Source organism: Octopus bimaculoides, chromosome 4 (assembly GCF_001194135.2).
Source record: "Octopus bimaculoides isolate UCB-OBI-ISO-001 chromosome 4, ASM119413v2, whole genome shotgun sequence".
NCBI lineage: Eukaryota > Metazoa > Mollusca > Cephalopoda > Octopoda > Octopodidae > Octopus > Octopus bimaculoides.
This window is the reverse complement of record NC_068984.1, coordinates 19,256,357-19,282,381: the sequence shown is the minus strand read 5'-3', so window position 1 is coordinate 19,282,381 and position 26,025 is coordinate 19,256,357. Positions and strand designations below refer to the sequence as shown.

At 34.9% G+C, this 26,025-nt stretch overlaps 1 protein-coding gene across 9 annotated transcripts in view; it reads left to right on the top strand.

Moving 5' to 3' along the window:
- LOC106881484 (nesprin-1) overlaps window positions 1-26,025 on the top strand; it is an 811,219-nt gene that overhangs the window by 695,671 nt on the left and 89,523 nt on the right. For all 9 annotated transcript variants that reach the window (XM_052966929.1, XM_014931893.2, XM_014931887.2 and 6 more), the window contains 10 exons: window positions 1,458-1,620; window positions 4,171-4,497; window positions 5,189-5,521; window positions 6,856-7,191; window positions 7,928-8,061; window positions 11,073-11,265; window positions 13,224-13,856; window positions 16,882-17,205; window positions 19,308-19,628; window positions 21,492-21,806. In XM_052966929.1, the coding sequence (XP_052822889.1) occupies window positions 1,458-1,620; window positions 4,171-4,497; window positions 5,189-5,521; window positions 6,856-7,191; window positions 7,928-8,061; window positions 11,073-11,265; window positions 13,224-13,856; window positions 16,882-17,205; window positions 19,308-19,628; window positions 21,492-21,806 (3,079 nt within the window). The remainder of the gene's footprint in view (window positions 1-1,457; window positions 1,621-4,170; window positions 4,498-5,188; window positions 5,522-6,855; window positions 7,192-7,927; window positions 8,062-11,072; window positions 11,266-13,223; window positions 13,857-16,881; window positions 17,206-19,307; window positions 19,629-21,491; window positions 21,807-26,025) is intronic.

The window sequence follows — 26,025 nt, the reverse complement described above, 5'->3', positions numbered from 1 at the left end:
CAACTTTGCTTTTATCTCTTCAAGGTCAATAAAGTATCAAATATGGGGTTGATTTAATCAACTAGCCCTCTTTCCCTTAAATTTCCAATATGCTTAATAAATATTTCAACTTATTGTCATTGTAAGCCTATCAAATCTATTCTAAAATGACCCCATATATCTATTAGCTTTATTTTAAAACTCAGGTTAGTATTGATGATATTTCCCTAAATTCATCTTCTCAACCTTTTTCCTTGTTACCACCTTATTACCATCATTATCATCATCATCATCATCATCATCTTCATCATGGCAACAATATAACTTTTACACAGTTAACTGACATGCTAGAAATAGCAGCTAAATCTCCCTACTATCTTCAAAATGAAGAACATATTGGACAATGCAGTCTTAGACATACAGAAAGTGCAGCATCATGAAATTGGAATGCCTTTTGATATTGGTTTACTTAATTGGAGCTGATCTGGGGATAAAATTCATTATCGTCATCAATAGCATTGTCAGCATGCTTCTCTTGCCTCCTCTTCATGAATGTTATCATTTAATATCCTGTTGTTTCTGTCATTTAATCATTTCATGTCTATAATTATATTAAGTAAGATTGAGTATGCTTTGCTGAAGAAGTCTAATACAGCTGAAACATGTCTAGAGTTACTACTATACTTAGCAAATAGCAGACTCACTTCTCACTGTATGCCTACAGAAAATTTTTTTAAATTTAGTTTTCAGAGTTGTCTCCCTTGCTTTTCTTGAGCAGAATTGATCAATAAAGCATATGATTTTTTTTTTTTTTTTGTTATTTTAATTTATTAAAAAAAAATATGGTCACATTGCATTAAGTATATTAAACTCTTACTCACCAACACTTAACTGTATGTTTTTCATGCAGAAGGTACTCCTACTAATCTAAGAGTAACAGTTCAAGAATTGAAAACATGATTGAAAGACCAAATTTTCACACCATTTCAAATCATTGTGACAAACACAGATTAATATTAAAATGTGTTGCTATTGTCAACAGTTTTATGGTATAAACATAGATAAAATATTCAAGTGTTACAGCTTTCAGATATTATAGAGTCTTTTTAATGTAATATAGTGTAATATACCTCTACATAGAATCTCTAATAGCGTATAGGGTTTGTGTGGCAGTTACAAAAAATTTTTCATGCTTTAATTTGAGGCCTCAAAGGCCTGACTACTACATTCCTCTGTACCTATATAAATAAACTATTTGAACAGTTCTTTTCAAGTGAGTCAAGTTGTTGGCAGTGATGGAGGTATTAATCATTATAGCTGTGTTTATTGTAAACTCTTCATTATTGACAATAAAAGTCTGATTGTGAGAAAATAGAGATGTTTAAACAGCTTAAATGTTACTCTAGTCAGAAAGTAGTAAGGAAAATATTATATTGCCTAAAATCTCTCTTTGTGACAATAATATCTTAATGTTTCAGCCTTGAAGATTTATATTCCCAAGTAGAGCAGTACAATGCCAGTGCTTCTATCATGTGTACTCGGTTAGACACAGCTAAGATCAAACTTGCAACTCTTGGTCAGCTTTCAGAGGAAGACAGCCAGAATATTAGTATTATTCGTAATAAAATGGAAAAATTATTGGTGAGTTGTAATAAAGATAAATATTTGTATATATTTGCTATCTCTTTGTTTGGTTTGTTGTAGTTATCAATATCTTATATATTATTGTTACAATTTATAATTTGATATTCACTATCGTAAAACTAATATTGTATATTATATTTTTCTTATTTTCAACACCAACTGATTTCTTTGCTGTTTTGATTATTGCAAATGTCCACGGTTACCAGCATGAAAATAACAAATGTCCTTTACAGAGTGTTTTTATTAATTCTAAACTATATTTTACGAGCTTATATATTCTATATGAAGCCTGAAGAAAGCTGGATAGTCAGTTCACTGATATTTGAATGGCTTTCTGAAAATTCAGTTATAAACCCAAAATTTATTCTATTACAATTCTTTATATATCTCCAGTGTATAAACAAACATTAAAAAAATATATATATATTATAGCGTGGAAGACACATGATAACCATTCAAAAACACAAAAAAAATATTGCTTTCAAATAATGGCACAATGTCAGCAAGTTCGGTGGTGGGGTAGGGTATGTTGATTTCATCAACCCCACTGATCATCATCATCATTATCATTGTCATTTAATGTCTGCTTTCCATGCTGGCATGAGTTGGACGGTTTGACTGAGGACTGGCTGCACCAAGCTCCAATCCAATCTGGCAATGTTTCTACAGCTGGATGCCCTTCCTAATGCCAACCGCTCCAAGAGTGTAGTGGGTACTTTTTACATACCACTGGCATGAGGGCCAGTTAGGCGGTACTAGCATCAGCCACACTTGGATGGTGCATTTTACATGCCACCAGCATAGGGGCCAGTAAGGCGGCAGTGGCAACGACCACACTCAAATGGTGCTTTTTACGTGCCACTGGCACGGACGCCAATCAGACGGTAATGTCATCGGCCACAACAACAACTTTACTTACCTCAACAGGTCTTTACAAGCGCATTACAACAAACTCTTACATTAATACCTATGCTACCATTTAAGGCAGCAAGCTGGCAGAATTGTTAACACGCTGGGCAAAATCATTAGTGGCATTATGTCTGTCTCTGTTTTCTGGACACAGTATGAGATGACTGTTGTTATCGTTAGGCCTAACTCATCGTAAGGTAAATACCACCATGAGTGATATCCCAACTACAGTGGAGAAGGCTAGCCACTGGATTTGGTTAAAAGGAGACGATGAGCGATGGCTAGAAAAATATTGAGCTTTATTTAATAACCAGTTGATCTAGCAAGCAGGACCTCATATCAGTGAGTGGGGCCGGTGTGCATTGATGCCGTCGAGAGGTAGGCCTTGAAACGGCATGCATTCTCTCCTGATGACCCCATACACTTGCTGGCTTCCGGTATGCGGAGTTCTCGACTGGTAGCACTTGCATGTGTGAGCTGTTTGCAAGACATTCTGCCACGATTAGTTTTGCCTTTCGTACTTTCAGGGTTGATGAAATTAGTACCAGCTGAAAACTGGGTTTGATTTGATTGACTTATCTCCTCTCCTGAAATTGCTGAACTTGTGTCAAAATTTGAAATCAATACTTATGTTCCCATTCTATAACATGTAAGAATAAACATTCTTACATTACCCACAGAACATAAAATTTATATGGGGGAGGAAACTGAAATGTATAATGTTCAATAGTAATGATTTCTAAGTTAGGCACAAGGCCACAGATGCTGGGAATAGGGAGTTGGTCAATTAAATCAACCTAGGTACTTTACTGATGCTTATGGAATCTGGAAGGATAAAAAACAAAAATCAACCTTGATAAGATTTGAACTAGGAACCATAAAGGGACATAATTAAATATGACAAAGCATTTTCTTTGATGCTCTACCAACTCTGTATCTATCATCCTAAATATATTGATTGTAATAAAATGTCAATTACCCTTGAAATATAGTATTGGCAGTGAATTGACAGAACCATGAAAAGTGCCAGATAGAATGCCTTTTAGTATTTATCCCGCCTTTCTGTATTCTGAGTTCAAATACTGCCAAGGTCAACTTTGCTTCATCATTTTAGGGCTGATAGCAAAATGCCAGTCAAGGATGGTGAATTGGCAGAACTGTTGGAAGGTCACAACGTTAGACATGATGCCCTGTGGTATCTGTTCTGACTCTATAGACTCTGAGTTCAATTCCCATTATGGTCTACTTGGCTGGAAGATTTAAGCCATCATTTAATCTTAGACCACCACTTGGCACCTTGATCACCTTTAGTGGAATCTGCTCTGATGTAATCATTGGGGCCAGGTCTTTTGAGGATATCTTCCTCCTGCTAGTCTCAGAGGCCTTGTAAAGAGTCCTGGATATTGCCTTTAAAATCAAATCAAATATTGTAATGTTCTTTGTTAAAGGATAATGCATTTTTATCTTACTTTTGGTTCTTTTTAACAATCTACTCTTAACCCTGTCATTAAGACTTAAATTACTTATAATCACTGGTATGTATGAGAATACAAAGTGGCACTCATTACTGAATGTTGTCTTGTACTCTTAGCTGAAACAGCTGTAAGCTAATCTAGTTTTATTAATTTCTGTTTGCAGGAATTCCGCAAAGATGTTGACAGTGAACTAGCCACAAAAAATAAGCTGCTCTCAATTGTATTCCAACTTCAAGAACATCAACCTAATATCTTGAGTACTTTAAACATTAATATTGATACAATTAAAGTTCAGTGGGACAAACTACAACAAGATATCAGCTACACTGAGCAAATTCTCCACAGTGCTCAAATGGCACTAATGCCTTCCCGGCAAGCATTGCAAGAGCTTGATTTCTTTTTGAATAAGGTCAGCAAAGCCCTTTCTAGTGATGCTAAAAAGCAAATTAGTTTGCCTTCAAAGATCAGTCCAATGTTGAAAAAATATCAAGTAAGTCCATCATCTATTTTACTTTTCTTTAGACATTACTATGCAATCATCATCATCATCATTATAATTTGTCTTCCACGCTAGCATGGATTGGACAGTTTAGTAGGATCCACTGAGCTAGAAGACTGCATTGAGCTCTAGTGTTGGTTTTGGCATGGTTTCTATGGGTGGATGCCCTTCCTAATGCCAACTACTTTACAGTGTGTACTAAGTGCTTTTTTGTGACATCAGCACTAGTGAGGTCACCAAGTTACTCACAAAACAAAATAAAGACCCTCAACCAAGTGGGGTTGTAGTAAAGAGGGAGGTGGTATTATGTCAAGTGTTGAGAGGTTGAAGCATTACAGAGGGACAGGCACAAATGCCTTGCTATAAAGGAGATACATGATTACCACAAAAGAAGTATGCAGCTTCCCTGCAGGAGATGCATGGCAACTCGATAGTCTGTAAATTCTTTCATAATAATCTTTATTAATCCAACATTGTAATTAATATTTTGTTTATACTCATTAACATGAATTTAAAAAGAAAAAAAATTTTTGATATTTTTCTGACCATATCATTGGATATTCTTTTTCAAAGCGTTTTTTTTTAATGAATCTGATTAGTCTTCACATTTTTAAGTTTGAAAACTTGCACAAATATAGATTTATAATGAATGATGTGTCTCATTATTAATTTATAATTTCAGGGTTTCAAAATAGAACTTGAAAATAAACAGCTTACTTTGGATTTTGTTAACCATTGTGTGCTAAAACCATCAAATGAAGATTCCCCCAGTGCTCATGCTGAGAAGGCTGAATTTGCAGAAAAACTGTCTGATCTGAATGAACAGTGGAATAAAGTGAATGAGGAACTACTGGCAAATCTGACCATGTTAACAACACTTGTTGATAAATGGGAAGAATTTGAAAGTCTTCATCGAGATCTTGCTAACTGGCTTGTTGAATTAAATGACCGGATTAAAAAGCATGAGTTAATTGGCATGGAGGTAAATGTGAAGCACAGCATCAAAGAATGTCAGGTAAGTTAAACAGGAATGTTAATTGGAGGTATAGGCATGAAGCTGATGTAGTGAGACTTGGGGGTGGTGCTTCAGAACGTTCATAAATTTGTATGAGTAGCTGCTTATTGACTTCCATACGAGAACTTCATCTTAAACACCCAAAAGAATTAGATGAAATCCACAATAAAACATTCTCATATTGTATCAGAAATTCTATCTTTATGAATGAGCAGTTTTGTAAATTCATTTCTATTACTCTTAGATTATCAAACAAAGTGATGTTTCTTCTGAGTCTTTTTTCAGTCTGAGATCAAATTTCACTAAAGACAATATTGCCTTTCTGGAATCAATAAAATTTCGGGGTCACTTTAAACTTTAATCAACAAGATCCCATCCTAAATTTCAGACCTCAGGCTCATGTTACAAGCAATTGTTACTAATTTCCAACATAAGCACAAGGCCACAAATTTTGGAAGAAGGAGCAGTAATTTATATTAACCTTAGTATTTAATTTATTAATTATTAATAAATTTGCTACTTATCAATTTTAGTAAGATGTTCTTAATTATACTTTTACTTGCTCCAGTCATTGGACTGTGGCCATGCTGAGGCAGTACTTTGAAAGGTTTAGTTGAACAAATCAACCCCAGTACATTTTTGTAAGTCTGATACTTATCATATTGGCCTCTTTTGCTCAACTACTAGGAATTAGGAATGTAAACAAACCAACATCAGTTGTCAAGTGGAGATGGAGAGGACAAACACAAACACACACAGTTATATAAATACATATATACAACAGACCTCTTCATAGTTTCCACCAACTAAATCAACTCACAAGACATTGTTTCAGCCCTGGGCTATAGTAAAAGACATTTGCCTAGAGTGCTACACAGTAGGATTGAACCCCAAACCACATAGTTGCAAAGTGGGCTTGTTAACCACACAGCCATATCTGCATATAGTATAGGAAGAATCCTGGATGAAATTTACATTTTTTTTTTTTTTGCAAATTTTACATAATGCACTTTTTGGCATACTTTAACCCAAATTTAGCATTCAATTTAGAAAGAATAAACAAAATGTGTCTGTGTGAATGCATTTCTGAGCCAAAAGACATTAACAAATTTTATATCTAAAACTTAGCCACCTATATAATATAACATCTGTCACGTATTACATTATAATACAATTATATTTCGATTCTCTTAAGATTTCTAACATTTGTTAATAATTGAACTAGCAATTCACATTGATTTTATATTTTGCTCTTCTACTAAATATATATCTCGCATAATTTAATTCCAACAATATTCTTAGTTTATTTGTTGTTGTTGTTGTTGTTGTTGTAGGCACTTCATGAAAAATTGCTGTCTAAGGAAGCTGATGTTGAAAAATTAAAGCTGCTTGGAAATGAGTTGATGCAACTTAAACGTGCACCTTCAGGTAGCAAGAAAATAGTAAAGGAGAAGATTGACGGCACTGTGAAAGAATGGCAACAAACTAACAATCGCCTTACACAGCAGGAAAAATATCTGAATGACGTCAAAATCAAATGGAATGAATATTCTACTGAAAAGACATTGGTCCTTAACTTGTTAACAGAGCTGGAATACTATCTCGGTAGTAACAGCAGTTTAACTATTGGGGACTACCATACACTTAAGATACAAATCTCTAAATTGAAGGTAAAATTAATACATTCTTTTCATGTTGATCTTCCTCTCTATGTTGTCTAATATATTTGAATGTCAGATATTTAAACCTTATATCATCATTATTGCTGACGTGGGTTGGGCAGTTGACAGGATCCAGCAAGCTGCAAGACTATTCCAACCTCCAGTGTCAGCTTTACCAAGGTTTCTGTACCTGGATGCTTTCCTAATGCCAACCACTTTACAGCAGGTATCTGGTACATTTTTTCATACCACCAGCACTAGTGAGGTTGCCAAACAGCTTGCAAAATAGAAAGGAACAGGAAAAAGAGAGAAACAAAAGACTTCACTACTAAGTTGCAAGAGTATTTAAGAGGGAAAGATAGTTTTATGCCAGGTGTTGAAAGGTTAAAGTACGACAAAATATTATAAGCGCAAGTATGTTATATATAATTGTCAAAAGACTTTAGAATCATTTAACTTTCCATTTTCACCAGTTTCACAAAATATATTTCTCCTGAGGATAGGGGTAACACATAACATTTAAATTAATCAATTATGTACTTTAGTTTCATGGTTATATAAATTATGTTATATGGCTCTGAAACAGGTGTTAAACACAAAGTATGAATTATGTATGAAACTCACTGAGATAAAACAATTCTTGATAACCCTTTGATACTAGAAATAATTTTGTTCTAGTCAAAAGAACTCAGTATTATGAGTAAATTTTCATTTTATTTTTCCATATAATGTCTTCTCTTTACAGTCTCTTTCTGGTGAGATTCAACAAAAGGCTCCCAAACAAGAAAATCTAATTGCTGTTGCTACAGAGTTGCTCCAAATTTGTGAAGTTCCTGTGAAGCATGATATCCAAAACACCACAAGTAACATACAAAACAGGTTGGTTTCATAAAATGAGAGCATTATGATTTGTTAATTCATAATTTCTGTTTGTTTCATAATATTTACATCAACGAGATGGCTTTTGCATAATCAAATATATTAAGTTGAATAAACACACACACACATGCATATATGTATGGATATGTGTGTATGTATATAAAGAGAGAGAGAGAGGATGATCCATGTGATTTCACTATTATACACACACATGTATACAAAATGGTAAAGCCATTTATAGACCACCTTGTATATTGCAATTTTTTTAGTATTATTCATTCAAAGCTACACACACACACACACACACTCACACATGCACACACACACACACATACACATACACACACTCTCTCTCTCTATCGTTCTCTCACACACACACACACACATGTATATATTAGCCATGGCAAAAATGACAGAGGAGATCCCAAGAAATGTTTCAAAGACCACCTGAAATGCCAGCTCACTGAAACAGGGATAGACCCTACAGGGTGGGAAGGAATTATAGCACTGGGGGAGGTGTAGTGAGATTGCATCCAGACTGCTGCAAGCAATTTTGTGAAAACCAGAGCAACTACAGTGAATGAGAAAAACCAAAGACGGAAAGAGTTTGTCCTCACAACCTCCCTCTGATCAAAGCCTACATATTTTGCCTAATTATACCAGAGATTGTCTTTTACAGATCAGTTTACATTAGCATTTAAGGTCTTGCCTCTCTTCCTCATGGTCTTCTTCAGACACAAAAAACTGCCATCATGTCACATATATTTATATATATGTGTGTGTGTGTGTGTATGTATGTATATATGTATGTGTATATATATATATATATATGTATATATGTATGTGTATATACATATATATCTATGTATGTATGTGTGTATATATATATATATATATATATATATATATATACATATATATACACGCACACACACATATATATATACATACATATAAAGCCTTTGACGACTTGGAGAAAGCCTTTGACAGGGTCCCCTGATCCCTTATCTGGTGGGCGATGCGGAAACTGGGAATTGACAAATGGTTAATAAGGGCTGTACAGGCCCTATACAGAGATGCCGTCAGTAGGGTTGGGATTGGAAATGAGTATAGTGAAGAATTCTGGATAGAAGTAGGGGTCCACCAAGGATCAGCCCTCAGCTCCCTCTTATTTGTCATAGTCCTCCAGGCAATAACAGAGGAATTCAAGACAGGTTGCCCCAGGAAACTCCTCTATGCTGATGATTTGGCCCTCATAGCAGAATCACTACCAGATCTACAGAAGAAACTTCAAGTTTGGAAGCAAGATTTAGAATCGAAAGGCTTTACAGTCAATGTTGCAAAGACCAAAGTTCTAGTAAGTAGGAAGGCAAACACATCACACACCCCTTCAAGTAGGTGGCCCTGCTTGATCTGTAGAAAAGGTGTAGGTAGAAATTCCATAAGATGTACCCAGTGTGAGCTATGGACACATAAGAAGTACAGCAACATCAAAGGAAGATTAGCCGGGAAGATTAGCTTTCACGTGCAGCAGATGTACAGGAGCAATAAACACCACAGATGCTAAACTAGAAGTAGTTGATAGCTTCCGCTACCTTGGTGACCAAGTCTGTAGTGGGGGTGGATGCTCAGAGAGTGTTACCACTAGAATAGGAATAGCCTAGGCAAAGTTCAGAAAGCTTCTACTCCTACTGGTGACAAAGGGCTTCTCGGTCAGAGTGAAAGATCGATTGTATGATGCATGTGTACGAACTGCCATGCTACATGGCAGTGAAACATGGGCCATGACTGCTGAAGACATGTGTAGGCTTGAAAGAAATGAAGCTAGCATGATCCACTGGATGTGTAATGTCAGTGTGCACACACAATAGAGTGTAAGTGCCCTGAGAGAAATGGTAGACATACGAAGCATCAGATGTGGAGTGCAAGAGAGACGTTTGCATTGGTATGGTCATGTACTGCGGATGGACGAGAAGAGCTGTGTCAAGAACTGCCACTTCCAAACAGTGGAAGGAATCCGGGGTAGAGGTAGATCCAGGAAGACATGGGATGAGGTGGTCAAGCATGACCTTCGAACATTGGGCCCCACAGAAGCAATGACAAAAGACCGAGACCTCTGGAGGTATGCTGTGACTGAGAAGCTCCGGCAAATAAAGTGAGTGCACAACTGTAACCTACACCAGTGTCGCATAACCAGCCCACTCAAAAGTACCTTGGATTGTAGGGTGACATGCCATGCTTGAGGAGACCTAATGAGTCAAGTACATCAACATCAGTAATATCAAAATCAAATCAATGGAAATTGTAGTTGTGAGCCCCATGCTGGTAGCATGTAAAAAGCACCATCCGAACGTGGCCGATGCCAGTGCCGTTGGCACATGAAAAGCACCATCTGATCGTAGTTGATGCCAGCTCCTTTGGCTCCTTCTGCCGGTGTCACATAAAAAGCACCCACTACACTCTCAGAGTGGTTGACATTAGGAAGGGCATCCAGCTGTAGAAACTCTGCCAATCGAACCATCCAACCCATGCCAGCATGGAAAACGGACGTTAAATGATGATGATGATATATATATATATCTTTGTGTAATGAAATAAGAAATTGTAAATTTTCTAGTATTATTTATTCACCGTTACACATGTTTCATTTCTCAATAGGAATTATAGAGTTTTACATGTTAGATAGACATGTGAAACTTTGTAATTCCTATTAGCAAATGAAACGTATGTAATGGTAAATAGATAATACAAAAAAAATTGCCAGTTTCATGCTTTGTTATATAATATCTCTACAAGTAATATTTCCTTAATTCTCAACTTTAATGTGTATTTTGAACTAAGATACAGCAGCAACTGAGACCACATATTAAATTGTAACAAAGAAATAAGCAGATGTGCTTCAAGAGGAAACAGCTAGAATTTGCCCCAACTACCTACACTATAAATTTTTATGTATATTTTTATGTCCATTTGAATTGGTCTTTAATTCATTTTTTTTTTTTTTTCATCAGGTGGAAGACTTTAACAGCTGAGTTGCAAGATCGAGCGAAGTTTCTGGAACAATGTCTGGATATGTGGAGGGCTTATGATGACAAATATTTGTACTTTAGCCAGGAAATGGCTCAAATTGAGAAATCTTGGGATGAATTAGCACAGAGTTGTGCTGATGATGGTCAACTGAAGACTAACCTAAATAGAATCGAGGTACTGTTGTACAAACCTTTTGAACATCCTTATACTTCTCTGTATTGTAACATGAATAATCTTCTGTTGTTTTGTAAAACATTTAGTTATTTTGTGCCCCAAGGTCATCCTTGATTTGTTAACACTTATGATCAAAAGTTTTCCAAGCCATATTTTATTCAGGTACAAACATATCCAGGTATGCATTATCTCATATGACATTTTAGTTTTAAGTGGTAGGTAAAGTCTAGTTTAAGAAATAATTAACAATTATTTCTAGTATATCAATTGATCAATTTCAACACCCTTGTTAATTTGTATTGTGTTTCGTTTTACTGATAGTCATATCCTTTCAGCAAAGCGCTTATGGTTTGTGTAAGAGGTGTTTCTTTACAACAAAGGCTTGGTTCATATTAGATTTAGTTTCACTGATTGGTATTTTTCTTGTCAACACATTAGAAGCTCTTAAGTAAACATTGACATGTGAGACCATGAATTCATATACTAATTCCGTATAATGGCCAGCTCTTGAAGTGTGCATCATGGACCTTAACCTGTAAAAGACTTTTCTGAATTGTCCATGTTTTATTCCTTGGGATATTCTGTAGTCATAGCCCCCACCCCTTGCTCTATTCTACTTCTGTCCATTTTACTACATTTCAGCAAGTTCTCCTCAATGAACTTCTAGACTAAATACTACCCTCCCCCACCACTCTAGACCCAACACCAAATGTATTTCTTCAGATGATGACAAAAGGATAATAAATAGACCCCTTCTGTAGACAAAGGCTAATTCAGTCTTCATTGCCCCATTCAGGTGACGCCTACAGGCTAAGGGTTGAAATGACTGTGGCCTTGAGATACTTGATGAAGATACAGAAGACTTTCTGACAATGCAGCTTTTTTACTCTCCATCAGGAAACAGAACTTGCTTAGGACAAAGTATCTATGATGTTTATTTCATCTTCTCAGTACTTCATCTCTTAGCTTCCTTTCCTAGTTTACCCTGCCTCATTTACCTGGTATTCAGAGTAAATAGCCCTTCTGAGACTACCCCTAGTTCTATGATACAAACTTCAAAGTGATCCAAACTAAAACTTTCTTTTAAAATTTCATGTTAATCTATGCTTCCAACACCATTTTGATAATGGCAACAAATATTTTTATTAAATTCTTTATTATTTTCAAAATCAATTGAAACAAAGACAGTTTATTTTAGCAGAAAATACGGTCACCAAAGGGTTAAACATATTTACCCTCACCTACTTATTCTTCTCTGTTGAAGACTCTGAAAAGCCATCTGTCCCTCCTTCTTCTTTTTCTTGCTAATAAAAGAATATGTTGGATTATTGTTTCTGTACAATGTGTCATTTTATGATTCAGTTTAATCACTTCTCTGTGTTCTTAAAGGTGAGAAAAATCTATAATCTCATTAAATGTATGATTTTGTAAAATTCAAAATGAATTGAAAAGAAATCAATGTTTTCAGCCTCATGATACTGTAGTGAAGATATTTGTCGCCAGCAAGCTGCTACCATTGGTTTTTATGTATAATATAATAATTAAACAGCACCTTTTAATGTACATACTTTAGATGATCATATAAAGAAATAGGTCCTGGTTCCACTTTATAATTGATGCTTTCGTTGCCAAGAAGAGCATCCATTAATAGAACAGCTTCTGGAAATATGCTCATAAAACCATTATTTCAGTTATTATCTTTGTTGTTGTATTTTTTATGATGTTGATGACAGCAGGTGTAACGAGGATGATGAATATGTTGACTTCAAAGATGCCAGTGATTATGGAAACTAGAAGCATTGAAAGAACAATATTTTGATATTTAATCACACCATCCATAATGACAGTATCAATTATTAACCTCCATGTTGCAGCTTTTCTTCACATTATTCTTGTGTAAATGTAATAATGGATACATTATTCAGTTAAATATCATTTGTAATATATTCATCTTGCAGGAATTGCAAACTGCTTTGGATGCATTCCAGTCAAAACTACCAGAGTTATATCAGCTGAGTGATGAAATGGGACCTAAACTTGATGCGGTATCCATAGTGAGCATGACCTCTCGTCAAACTGCACTGGAGCAACGGCTTTTGTTGCTGAGACATTCAGCTGACAAACTAAGCCGTCAAATCTCTGACAATTTATTCCAGTACAAACGCTTTGAACAACTGATGGAGACTATAAACTGTTTCCTTCAGAAAGCAAGTGATACCCTCACTAACCGACCCAGTCAGTCAGCAAGCGAAGATATTGTTACAAAAGACAGTTTCATACAGTTTAAAGAACTTCTCATTGAGTTTAATATAAATGCTCCATTGTTGGATAGCCTCAATGAGCTCGGCTACAGAATGGTTTTGAGTGATAATTCTATTCAAGAACTACAAGAATTAAATCACAAGTGGTATCAACTAAAATCACAGACGGTAGAACTTTGTCATAGTTTGCAAGATAATGTTCTACTCCAGCAAGATTTTACTGAAAAATGTTCTTTGTGGATGGCATACCTTGCTCAAATTGAAAATGAACTTGCAGTTGAAATCCAAGGAAATTTAGAACAACTCGTTGATCAACAGAAAAAATATCAGGTAATGAACTTTACCATCTAATTTCTCTACAGCAGTTGGAATTTATTGAAGCTGTTATTTCATTATTTTAAGGCAGCAAAATTTATACATCTATCCATTAAATGCTGAGTTTGTTTTACAATTTTACATGTTGTTAACTTATCAGTATTTCAAAGGAAATCTTTTTAACCCTTTAGTATTAAGATTATTCTGTCAAATGTGATGCTTATTTTTTTAAATGACAGTGTAGAGTAGGTCTGAGAGGCCAGATCTAGCCAGTTTGAACATAGTAGGTACAATATTTGGGCCAGATATGGTCAGTTTAAAATGCTAAATGGATAAGGGATGTAATGATTAGTTATGAATCCATTTGACGCTCCAGGCATTAAGATGTGTCTTGAAATAATATATGTTACTCTAAATATATCTCAGAAAATAGCTACAGTTTCTATTTTGAGTTTATATTGTTATATCAGGAATGAAATTTACTGTCAAAACATTGGTTCAAGCAATTCATATGATGATCCATATTTTTGGTATCCCTCCAACTTGTATTTGTTTAAAACAATGGCTATAAATATATATTACAAAATCTAAGAGTCAGATATTATGGAAAACAGTAATATAATATCTATAGACAGCCAGGCAAAATGAGTTTAGATGAAGTGATTATCATTTTTTCTTAGCAGTTAATTTTGACCTCTGATATTAAAGTACATCCAGCTATCTATTGGATCACCGAAACACAACTAAAGGTTTTCCTGTTTGTAGTGAACAGTTGTTTTATATTACTGTCTTTGTTTTTCTGAACATCATTATCATGCGTAAATAAAGTTCTCTTGTTGATGCAATAAACCAAATCGATAGCCATTTTTCTGAACTAAGAATTACCCAATAGCATGTACCTTGCTTCCGCTAATTGGTTTAGGTGTCGGTGGTAGTCACAAGCAGACATAAACACTCTCTCTTCCCTTTCCAACCCTTGACCTAGTGGAACATCCTGGATATGACAGCTGAAGGGAGAAAGAATTGCACCAGCGAAGTAGATTCAATCAGAATGAAACGAAATGCATTGCCAAAGGTCACAACGTACTAGTCAATCAAAGAATTGAACCCATGATCTCATACTCATAACTCAACAACCCTAACCACTAGACCAAGATGAAATAATCCTCCCTTGGTATGGCTTAATATTCTCAGAACTCGCTCTTAAAATATAGTTTTATTTAAGCAGTATTACTTAAGCATCACAGGGGAGGATGTACTGGCGCTCTGCCAGTTATGATGACAAGTGTTCCAGTTGATCTAATCAATGTAATAGTTTCCTCATAAAGTTAACATGTAAGTGACTGAGCACTTCACAGACACACATACCCTTTATGTAGTTCTCAAGGAGATTTAACATGACACAGAAAATGACAAGGCTGGCCCTTTGATTTATAAGTACATCTCATTTTAACCAGCTGAGTGGACTGGAGTAACATGAAATGAAATCCCTTGCTCAATAACACAATGTGCCACTGGGAAACAAACTCATGATCTTACAATCATGAGCCAAGTACCGTAACCACTAAGGTACATGCCTTCACAGGTAAGATGTAGAAAGTAATTTGTTGGTGTTGCAAATTTGCAGTCCAGGTTCAATTACTGGTACCAGCTACTATACTAAACTACCCAGAGAAAGCAACAAAACACCTGTAAATTCTTAGCATGATATGACAGTGTTGCTTGGCTCGGTGGTTAGAACGTTGGGCTCACAATCATGAGGTAGTGAGTTTGATTTCCAGACCGGGTTGTGTGTTGTGTTCTTGAGCAAGACACTTTATTTCATATTACTCCAGTTCACTCAGCTGTAGAAATTAGTTGTGACATCACTGGTGCCAAGCTGTATAAGTCTTTGCCGTTCCCTTGGATAACATTGGTGGTATGGAGACAGGGGGCTGGTATGCATGGGTGACTGCTGGTCTTCCATAAACAACCTTGTGCCTTGGAGGGGAATTTTTTTCTAGGCGCAGTCCTATGGTCATTCATGACCGAAAGGGGTCTTTACTCTTTTATAGAAATCAGTAATCTTAAAATGTATATGAATGTAAAGAAATGGAAATTTGGTATTAGAAAGAGCATGTAACTACAAAATAGCTTCTCTGTTAAATAATGTAACTTTCTAGGTTAGAAAAATTTCTCTAATTTATTTCTCATTGAAAAGAAAGATAAGATGTGCCTCAGGTCAATGAATGACCTCTGGTGATTCTCTTGATAAGCACTAAATGGTTGCTGTGAGAATTTCAGAGAAAAATACAAATCTGGTTTCCTATTGCCTTCTTTCAGGTGTTTTATAGGACATCATCTTCTTAGCTTCAATAACTTTTGAAAGAGAACAAAAGAGAGAGAGAGAGAAGACGGGAAAATCAACACTAGTACTTGACTGGTACTTTATACATAAAGCAGCCAGTATGCTCTGTAAAGTGGTTGGTGTTGGGAAGAGTATCCATCCATAAAAACCATGCCAAAACAGACAATTAAAACCTGCTGTAGCTCTCCAGCATGCCAGCTCCTGTCAAAATGTCCAACCCATGCCAGCATGGAAAATGGATGTTAAATGATGATGATAATGATGACAATGATGATGACTCTGAAAAGATGAAGGGCAAAGTTAATCTGGCAGGATTTGAACTCGGAGTATAGAGATCTAGAACAAATAACATGAGCTGATGTTCTGCCAACTCTACCAATTCACTACCTTTAACCCTTTTGGCACAAAATTCCTGTGTTAAAGTGATCTAAATTACAACCTTCCAAGAAAATTTCATATTAATTTATGTCCCAAACATCTGTTTAGTAATGGCAAAATTATTTTCATAATATTCAAACTTAATTAAAGCAATGTATTTCAACAGAAATATGGCAACATAGGGGTTAAAGATAGAAAAAAGAAATGGCTTAAAAGTTGAGGTGAATCATTGATTTTAATGATTTAATTTAATAAAGAGAAACTTTAACCTTTTGTATTTCTAACAAACCTTGTATGTATATTTGTGTTATGCAGACATTAAAGTCAGAACTGGTCAACAAACAGCAAATACTTCATGCTATTATTGCTGATGGACAGAAAATGCAGAAACTTGGAGAATCTGGCAACACAGATTTTGAACAAAATTTAAGTTTATTATCTGAGCAGTGGCACAATGTGGTGAAACGAATCAACCAAAAAGTGAACACGGTGGATAGTTTGATCAGTCTATGGAAAAATTTCAATGAACAAAGCAACAAGTTCCACAACTGGTTAAGTGATCAGCAAACCAGCATGGAGGTTCTTGGTAGTGATGTAACATCAATGAGACGTATTCGTAATGATATCCAGAAACTGAAAGTAATTAAAGCTAATCATTTTTATACCTTTTACCTTATATTTATTTCAGTCATGGTACTTGGTACTTGTTCTATCAGTCTCTTTTACTGAACCACTAAGTCAAGGGAACATAAATAAATGAACACCAATTGTTAAGTAGTGGAGGAAGAATAAACATAAACACACCCACATACATTATCTATCTATCTATCTATCTATCTATCTTCATATATATATATATATATATATAAATGCATACACACACACACACACACACATAAATACATACTTATATATATTTTATTTGTGACTTGTTTTAGGCTGCAGCTATCCTGAGGCACCACCTTGGAAAATTTTTAGTCAAATGAATCGACCGCAGTACTTTGTTTATAAGCTGATTACTTATTCTATCAGTATCTTTTGCTAAACCACTAAGTTTATTTACTGTGAGAAGTTCTTCAGTATAACATTTTGAGCAATTGCTCTTTATCTGAGGCTGAGAAAACTTTACTATTGATTCATTTTTGCCAAAATAGACAATCACCAGTTTCCTCAAATGGTAGATTTAACAATGCTCAATATAAATCTATAATGTTACAACTGAAGCGATCATAGCCTCCATATGTTGACTATTAATAATTTTTACCCATAATGGTTTTCTCATTCTTCAGAAATTTGTTTGTTTTTATTTCAATACAGTATCGGTGAATAAATGACAGTAAAGGAACATCCATCAGTCTCAGCAATGAGGATTCAGTTGTCTGATTAACTGAGATACATTCTCAATGACTTAGTGTATAAGTTGCTGATAATTCAATAGACATGTGTACCATTAACTTAATGCTAGGGCAGAATCAGCATAGCAAAGCTGTACATTTGAACCACAGGTATAATGCATCCAATGGGCTTCTGCACAATTTCTATCTACCCACTTTAACTCACAAACTTGAATTGACCTGAGGCAATGACAAAAATGATTGTTCAAATACCATGTGGGTTTGTATTGAGCCCAAGGTCTTGTGATTACAAAGCAAACTCTGTACCCATTTGGCCATGCCCCATCCATATATCATAGCTGATAGCTACTTATAAAAGACAGGAAAGAAGTTCATATTCCACTGAAGTTTAACAAAACATAGAAGTTATGTTGATTTTTTTCTTTCTTTTTTTAATCTTGTACTGTGTTATTATTTCCTAACATGTTCCAAGATGACATTTTCTTAAATCTTGAGCTATACTATATAAAAAGGAAAAATTTCATACGATGTGGTATGACATTATTATATTACCTCAGTTTTTACTACAAGTTAAGTTAACCAATCAATGAAATGGGTCAACTGGAATATTTTTGTGTTCGCCCATACATATTAAATAAGTTATGTATGAAGCTCATAGATAAAGTTAAAACTCTGCAGAAAAAAAACCTCAAATAGTTCCTGATTTTCAAAATAGGACATTGGTTTTATGTGCTTCAAAATAAGTGACCAAATTTATTTATTAGTGTGTTAACCATGTGTTAACTTCTTAGATTAAAACATAAGAAAAGTATTTGGCAAAGTTACCTAAATACTTTCTTAGATGTATTCATGCATTTAGTATACACGTTATTTGATAGTAGGTCAAATTTTCACAATATCATTTGCTATCCACTCCCAACCACTGAAAAATTAAGAACTGGTTACTTTCTCTATTATTTGAACACTTAAAACAGAGGTAAGTAGATTCTGTAATCTTCAGCTTCTGGGTGTTGACTCTCAAAACTTAGTAATTTAAAATCTATAAGAAAATCTTAGTATTTACTAACAATTTTCAATCTCTTAAAAATATTTTCTTCTGTGAAATTTCAAAGAAAAATTAGTTCCCACCCACTCTGTATTTATTTGTCTCTGTTTTTCTTACTTTCTTTGTATGTTTTGACGTACCCAATTCTATTTATCTCTCTATAGTTTTTACAGTCATATACTGAGCCATGTTTGCATACACACATACACACAAACTTTGCTTTTGAAAAGCTAAAAACAAAAAAATTAGATGTTTATTATTTGTTTAATTTATTTAATATGTTTCATTAAATTTATTTTTTTCCCCCTTACACCTTCTTTCTTTCTTTCTTTCTTTCTTAGAATATTCAAAACGAGTTCAAGTTACAAGAAGATCGTTATGAGTTACTGCATAAAGATGGCCAGAAGTTGCTGCAATATATGGATGGAAATTCTGCAGAGGAATTAAAAGCAAATTTGAGACAACTTGAACAAAAACGCCAAAATATTCTTAAAATACTTTCAGAACAAATGGCGAAATCTCAGGATGCCGCTAAGAAGCATGATTTCTGTGAGAAAGAATTAGAAGATTTGTTTGCATGGCTTAAAGACATCAGAAAGATTACAACCAAACCTTTACCAACATCATATGCTGACTTAGAAGCTGAAGACCAGCAGTGCAAGGTACTTAATTATTTAATTTCAGATATTACAATTGGTAACTAGAATGGAATGTTTATAGATTCTGATATCATATCTCTGTTGATAACTGGAAGGAAATATTTATATACTCTGCTAACATATGTTTTTGGGCATTCCTGTAGTCATGCTTAAAAGGTAACAGAACTTATGATGACTACATTAGTGAGATACTCATCTTTTACTTACAGTCTGTATAGTCATCGGTTAAGTTATTGTCATCTCATGAAGGTGCATGGTTTAATGGTTCAGGCATTCGGCTCACAATTGTAAGGTTGTGTGTTCAGTTCCCAGCTACGTATTGTATCCTTAAGCAAGATACTTTATTTCATGTTGCTCCACTCCACACAGCTGGCAAAAATGAATAATACCTGTATTTCAAAGGGCCAACCTTGTCACATTCTGTGCCATGCTGAATCTCCCTGAGAACTACATTCAGGGTGAGCATGTCTGTGGGGTGCTCAGCCACTTGCACTTTAATTTCTCAAGCAGGCTATTCCGTTGATCGGAACTGAAATACTTGTGATCATAACTAACAGAGTGCCTGTTATCTTTTTTATATATTGTCACCTCTGAGAGTCAATGAGGGATTCTCCAGGTACTTCCTGAGACTGCGAGAAGGAGCAGACAAATCTCACTCAAATTACATTCTCACCATCTTGAAAACGAAAGGGCACTTTCTTTGGTTAATGTTGTGTTAGGTATCTAGGGAAAAAGGATGGGATAGTCATGGCTGCAAGGTCTTTGATCATAGGTCTGCTCTGTCAGCGTTGATCTGGGGTTAAAAAAAAAAATTAAATTACACCAGCTACTAAAGGAATACTAACACAAGTGTTTCATAAAAATGTCTAATTTTAACTTGTCTGGTAACCTTTGAAAATATTGATTCAATAAATGCGTGTGTGTGTGTTATGTTTGGATGCACCTATACACACACGCACAAGCACACACACATGTATTGTTGAAGGCACTTTTGTGGTATTAAGGTTTGCTTATGAAGCACATGGTATTGGGCTTAGTCCTATAGCATAATAGCTTGGGCAACTCTCTTGTATTATAATCCTGAGCCAACAAAAACCTTGAAAATGGATCTGGTAAATGGAAACTGAAAAGAAGTCTATCATATATATATATATATACATATATATATATATATATATATATATATATATATATATATATATATATATATATATATATACATATATATATATATATATATATAGAGAGAGAGAGAGAGATACATATATGTGTGTGTGTGTTTACATATAATACATACATACACACACATATGGGGAAGAGGGGCATTGGTGTCTTGTCTTGATATTGTTTAAAAATTATAATGAGTGTAAGCATCATGCTAGCCATGTCATTCATTTCTAGTCTTTTTGTGGAAATATGTCCCAGTACAGAAAAATATTAACTTGCTTGGAAACAAGTGAGAGTTGGTGGCAGGAAGGGCATCCAACTGTAGAAATTCTCACTCATACAAGCATGGAAAAGTGGATATGTGTGTGTTTGTTTATATTTGTGCTTCTCTAAAAATTATCTATAGGTTGTGACTCACTGACTTTGCACATCTAAAAATATATGCTATAAGATATCCCTTACGTGGACAAGGTAAAAGGATATGGGTATAAAATTTTATAATATCAGGTGAAAAGAATTCTAGAATAGTGAGATTAAAAGGAAGAGAAATATAGTTTTGTAGAACAACGCCTCAGTAGATAAGTTATAAGTCCAGATACTTCTTGATACCACTTCGTATCTTAGATAATTAATCTTGTTTTGTAATTAGTGTGTTTTCTTTATTTATTTAACCATTTCTTTATCTAACCTTTCTTGCAGGACACTCTGCTTGCGGTGGCCTCATATGATGACAGGTACCAAATATTGTTTACAAATGTGAACCGATTAAACAATGTTTTACAACCAGAAGATGTCAGTCTTCTCCAGCAGAGAATGAAGCTTCTTGATAAACAATGGATGGATGTCTGTATGGAAATTGATGTTCGGATTCTGCAGATCACAGACAGTTTGGGCAGATGGAAACAACTAAAGGTAGACATCGACAACTTCTGTCAATCTTGTGAAAAGACAGAACACAGGATTTTGTCAATGAATAGTGTTACTATTGAAACTATGCTGGAAAAACTTGAAAAGGTAGGAAATTTATCTTTGTTTGGTTGTTAAACATTTATATATTTTTTATTTAATATTTTTACTTTTATCATTTTTTTTCATTATTATTTGAAAGTATGAAGTGTAAGCACCTATATTGTAAATCGCTCTTCTTCAGTGGACGACAGAGAAAATGGAGTGAATTTAGTAATTCTTGTTCAGTGTGAGTTATAACACATTGGTAGTGGAAGGAAGACTCTGAGAATAAAGTATTTCTGGAAGGAGGAAGCAGTTAGGAAGAAGTAATCATCATCATCATCATCATTTAATGTTCACTTTTCCATGCTTCCATGAGTCAGACAGAACTTGTTGAGGATGGAATGAGCTTCCTGTCATTAACTCTCACTTGCTTCTAAGCAAGGTAATTTCTCCCATGGCCAGTCATGTGTGTTTCTTTTGTCTTTTGTTTGTTTGTTTGGAAAACGGGAAACAAATGACATCACTTACATGACAATGATGTTTGGTATCAGTCCAAATGTACAGTCAAACACACACACATATAGATATGATGTTGATGTTATGTTTACATTTTCAGTGAACATTATGCTCCATAGCTCTGCACTCATAAAGTGCTGGAATAAAAACTACCTTACTTGTAAATCAGGAAAGGACTGGCAACAAGATGGGCATCCAGCCAAAAAAATTCTGCCTCAGATTAGAACCCAAACTGTTCCAGCATAGAAAATTGAGCAGATTAGAATAAATACTTAGAAAGATGTTGTATATATAACTTTAAAAAAAGATAGCCACTGATACTGGATTTGTTCTCTCAAGCCTATGCATGTCCTGTCACAGCCCATGTTTCACTGCCAAACAGCTATGCTACATGGCAGTGAAACATGGGCCGTGACAGCCGAGGACATGTGTAGGCTTGAAGGAGATGAAGCCAGTATGCTTCACTGGATGTGCAATGTCAGTGTGCGTGTTCAACAGAGTGTAAGCATATGTTAGGCATAAGAGGCATCAGATGTGGCGTGCAAGAGAGACAACTGCACTGGTATGGTCATGTGATGTGTATGGATGAGAACAGCTGTTTAAAGATGTGCCGATCTCTAACTGTGGAGGGAACCTGTGATAGAGGTAGATTCAGAAAGACATGGGACGAGGTGGTGAAAATTGATCTTTGAACTTTGGGTCTCACAGAGGCAATGACTAGTGACGAGACCTTTGGTGATATGCTGTACTTGAGAAAACCCGTCAAGCCAAGTGAAATTGTAGTTCTTGCTGATACTGGGGTCATGTAACTGGCACCCACGCTGGTGGCACATAAAAAGCACCTCTCAAGCATTAGACCTCACGGATGCAAAGTGGCTGATGCCAGTGGCACATGAAAAGCTCCTTTTGAGTGTTGGGCTTCTTGGGAGCAATGACTGAGACCTGTGTCATGCTTGAGAAGAAGACTCATCAAGCCAAGTAAAATCACAATCGTTTAGTCTGGTACAGCCTTCAAGCTTGCCAGCCCTAATCAAACCATCCAGCTCATGCCAGCAGCAACTACAGATGCTAAATGAGGATGATGATGATGATGATGATGATGATGATGATGATGATGATGATGATGATGTTTACTACATCAGAGTGTGGTTTAGTTCACATTTTAGGAATAAGTGCTAGGTCAAAATTAATCCTTTTCAGCTTGCACACAAGTTATTTGTCAGAGAAAATAAGCTTCCTAATAAGTGTATATAACATAGGCTAAAGAACATTAGTTAAAGTGTATTGAGCATTTCTATTTATTAACTTATGTTACATTTAGACTATGTTTTTCCCATTTATATTATTTTCAACATGGTAGGGTATGATGGGAGAGAAATTTATCTGTTATTTCTACCAGGATGAATGACCATATAGAGGTTCTCTTATTTAAGATATTATGTCAAAAAAAATAAACTAGAATGTTACTGATAGAATGTTTTTGATCCACATAGCCTAGGGCTGAAAAAATAATTCTGTTTTTTGTAGCAGTTTCTGCTCTTCTGATTTTGCTCACTATAAATACACACAGGTACATACATAAATAGAAGGAGGCTCTAAAAGGTTTGAGACTGACTGTATGATAAAAATAAAAAATATAATGAAATAAGAGCATTCTTTTCTTATAGTCATGTCATTTAGTATATCTGACACAAAACATCTTTTGTGTGTGTAAGTCTAAATTTACGCTACAAACTACTTTGAGTTATTGCTCTTAGCTCATTTTATTATATGTGAGTGTGAGTGTGTGTGTGTGTGTGTACTTTATATGAAGGTTAACAAGGCTACCATTGGTTTCATGCTGAAATAAATCTCTCGTCAATTATCAAGCCTGCCTTATGAGAAACGTTGGTATTCGTCTCTGTCTTGGTTGTTCCTTCTTAGGCAAATCAAGCAGCCACACGGGGAGTAAATAGCAAAGTTATTGGCACACTTCGCTGAGAAAGTTTATTTTAATGCTTTATATATATTTTTTTTAAATATATATAGAAAACTATAACTTGATTTGTTTTATTCATCATACATATGGAATAGAATAATAAATAACGCATTTTTCAAAACATGCATGCATTAATATAGATTTACTACAGCCTTAAACTATATTTTAAAAAATCTTTGATGCAGGCTGTGTGGTAAGAAGCTTGCTTCCCAACCACATGGTTCTGGGTTCAGTTCTAATGTGTGGCACTTTGGGCAAGTGTCTTCTTCAATAGCCTCGGGCTGACCAAAGCCTTGTGAGTGTATTCAATAGACAGAAACTGAAAGAAGCCTGTCGAATATATATATATATATATATATGTATATCAAAATAAGCAACAGGATATCAATTGTTTCAAGTGGCTCCATTTAATTGAATAATGCAATTATTACATCAATTTAAATGTAGTCCCATCTTCAGCTGCACAAATAAATAAGTGGAATTTTAACAAGTAAGATACATTAATATAATTTTTCTCGAATATGTATGTATGTATGTATATATTTGTGTGTCTGTGTTTGTCCCCCTTCATGAGAAAGAGCTCTTTTGTTGGTTCATTTTAAGTAGGTACCATTAGTTGTATAATATTGCAAATGGTATTTATTGGCTTGTAATACTAACTCTAATTCCCACAAGGAATGTTATCTATTATAGGCCAGCATCTTACAGGAGAGATTATTCCTCATATGCTTATCTCATTTGATAACAACTTATTGAAGACTGTCCCTAGATCTATTCTTTTTTCTTAAAGTAGTCTAAATTAAAAGCTACCTTCAATATTTCTTATTTCAAAATGGCATAATTTAAAATCTTCCATCAAAATTCCTTGTTAATTTATATGCCAATCAACAGATTGCTACTAAAAGGTTATTTTATTAAATTCTGCATTATTTTCAAAATTAATTGAAACATAGACAATATATTTCAACAGAATTATGGTACCAAAGGGAACATGAAGATAAGCTCTTAACTGTTTATGGCAATATCATATTGAAAGCACTGATTCTCATCTTATCACTAAAATTAAGCAACATAGAGCCTACTTAGCACTTATATGGTTGACAACTTAGAGAAAATGTAGGTGTTGTAAGCATCTTTCATTTACCAGTGTCAGAGAGTCCATGGAAGCTATGAGTACTGTCTTTAGTTCCAGATATAGTAAGTAAAAAAATGAAAGGAAAACCTTAGGTTGTAAAATAGATTAGCTTTATATGTGTTGTTATTCAAATATTCCAAACTCTGAACCAATTTTCTCATGAGTGGTATAGTGTCTACAAAAATACTAATTAGTGTAGATTGATAGCCAATGAAGTGAGCTGACTTCTAAAGGTTTGTATCTCATCCTTCAGTTCCATACCGCGTCATTCTGTGTCACTGGTAAAAATTCTTAGCTTTCAGTATCTCTGTTCACCTGATTATAAGTAGGTACGATGCTAAGGTAGAATTAATCATTGTTTGTAGCAGAGACGTTGTAATTTGATGGGTATCCTGTTGGCATGCTGTGTTCAGTTAGAATCCACCTGAGCGTAAAGTTGCTCTAGACTAACTTTGTACTCTAAGTGAGAGAGAGAGAGAGAGATGGATGGAGAAGGGATATTTTTTCAACTGCTTAATACTGTAAAAGCTAAGATAAACTCCAGCTCATTGCAACACAATAATATATAATATAATACCTTATTAGCAAACTAGTCAAGAGTGAGTTGACAGATCTGTGTATATAATCAGATGATATATATATATATATATATA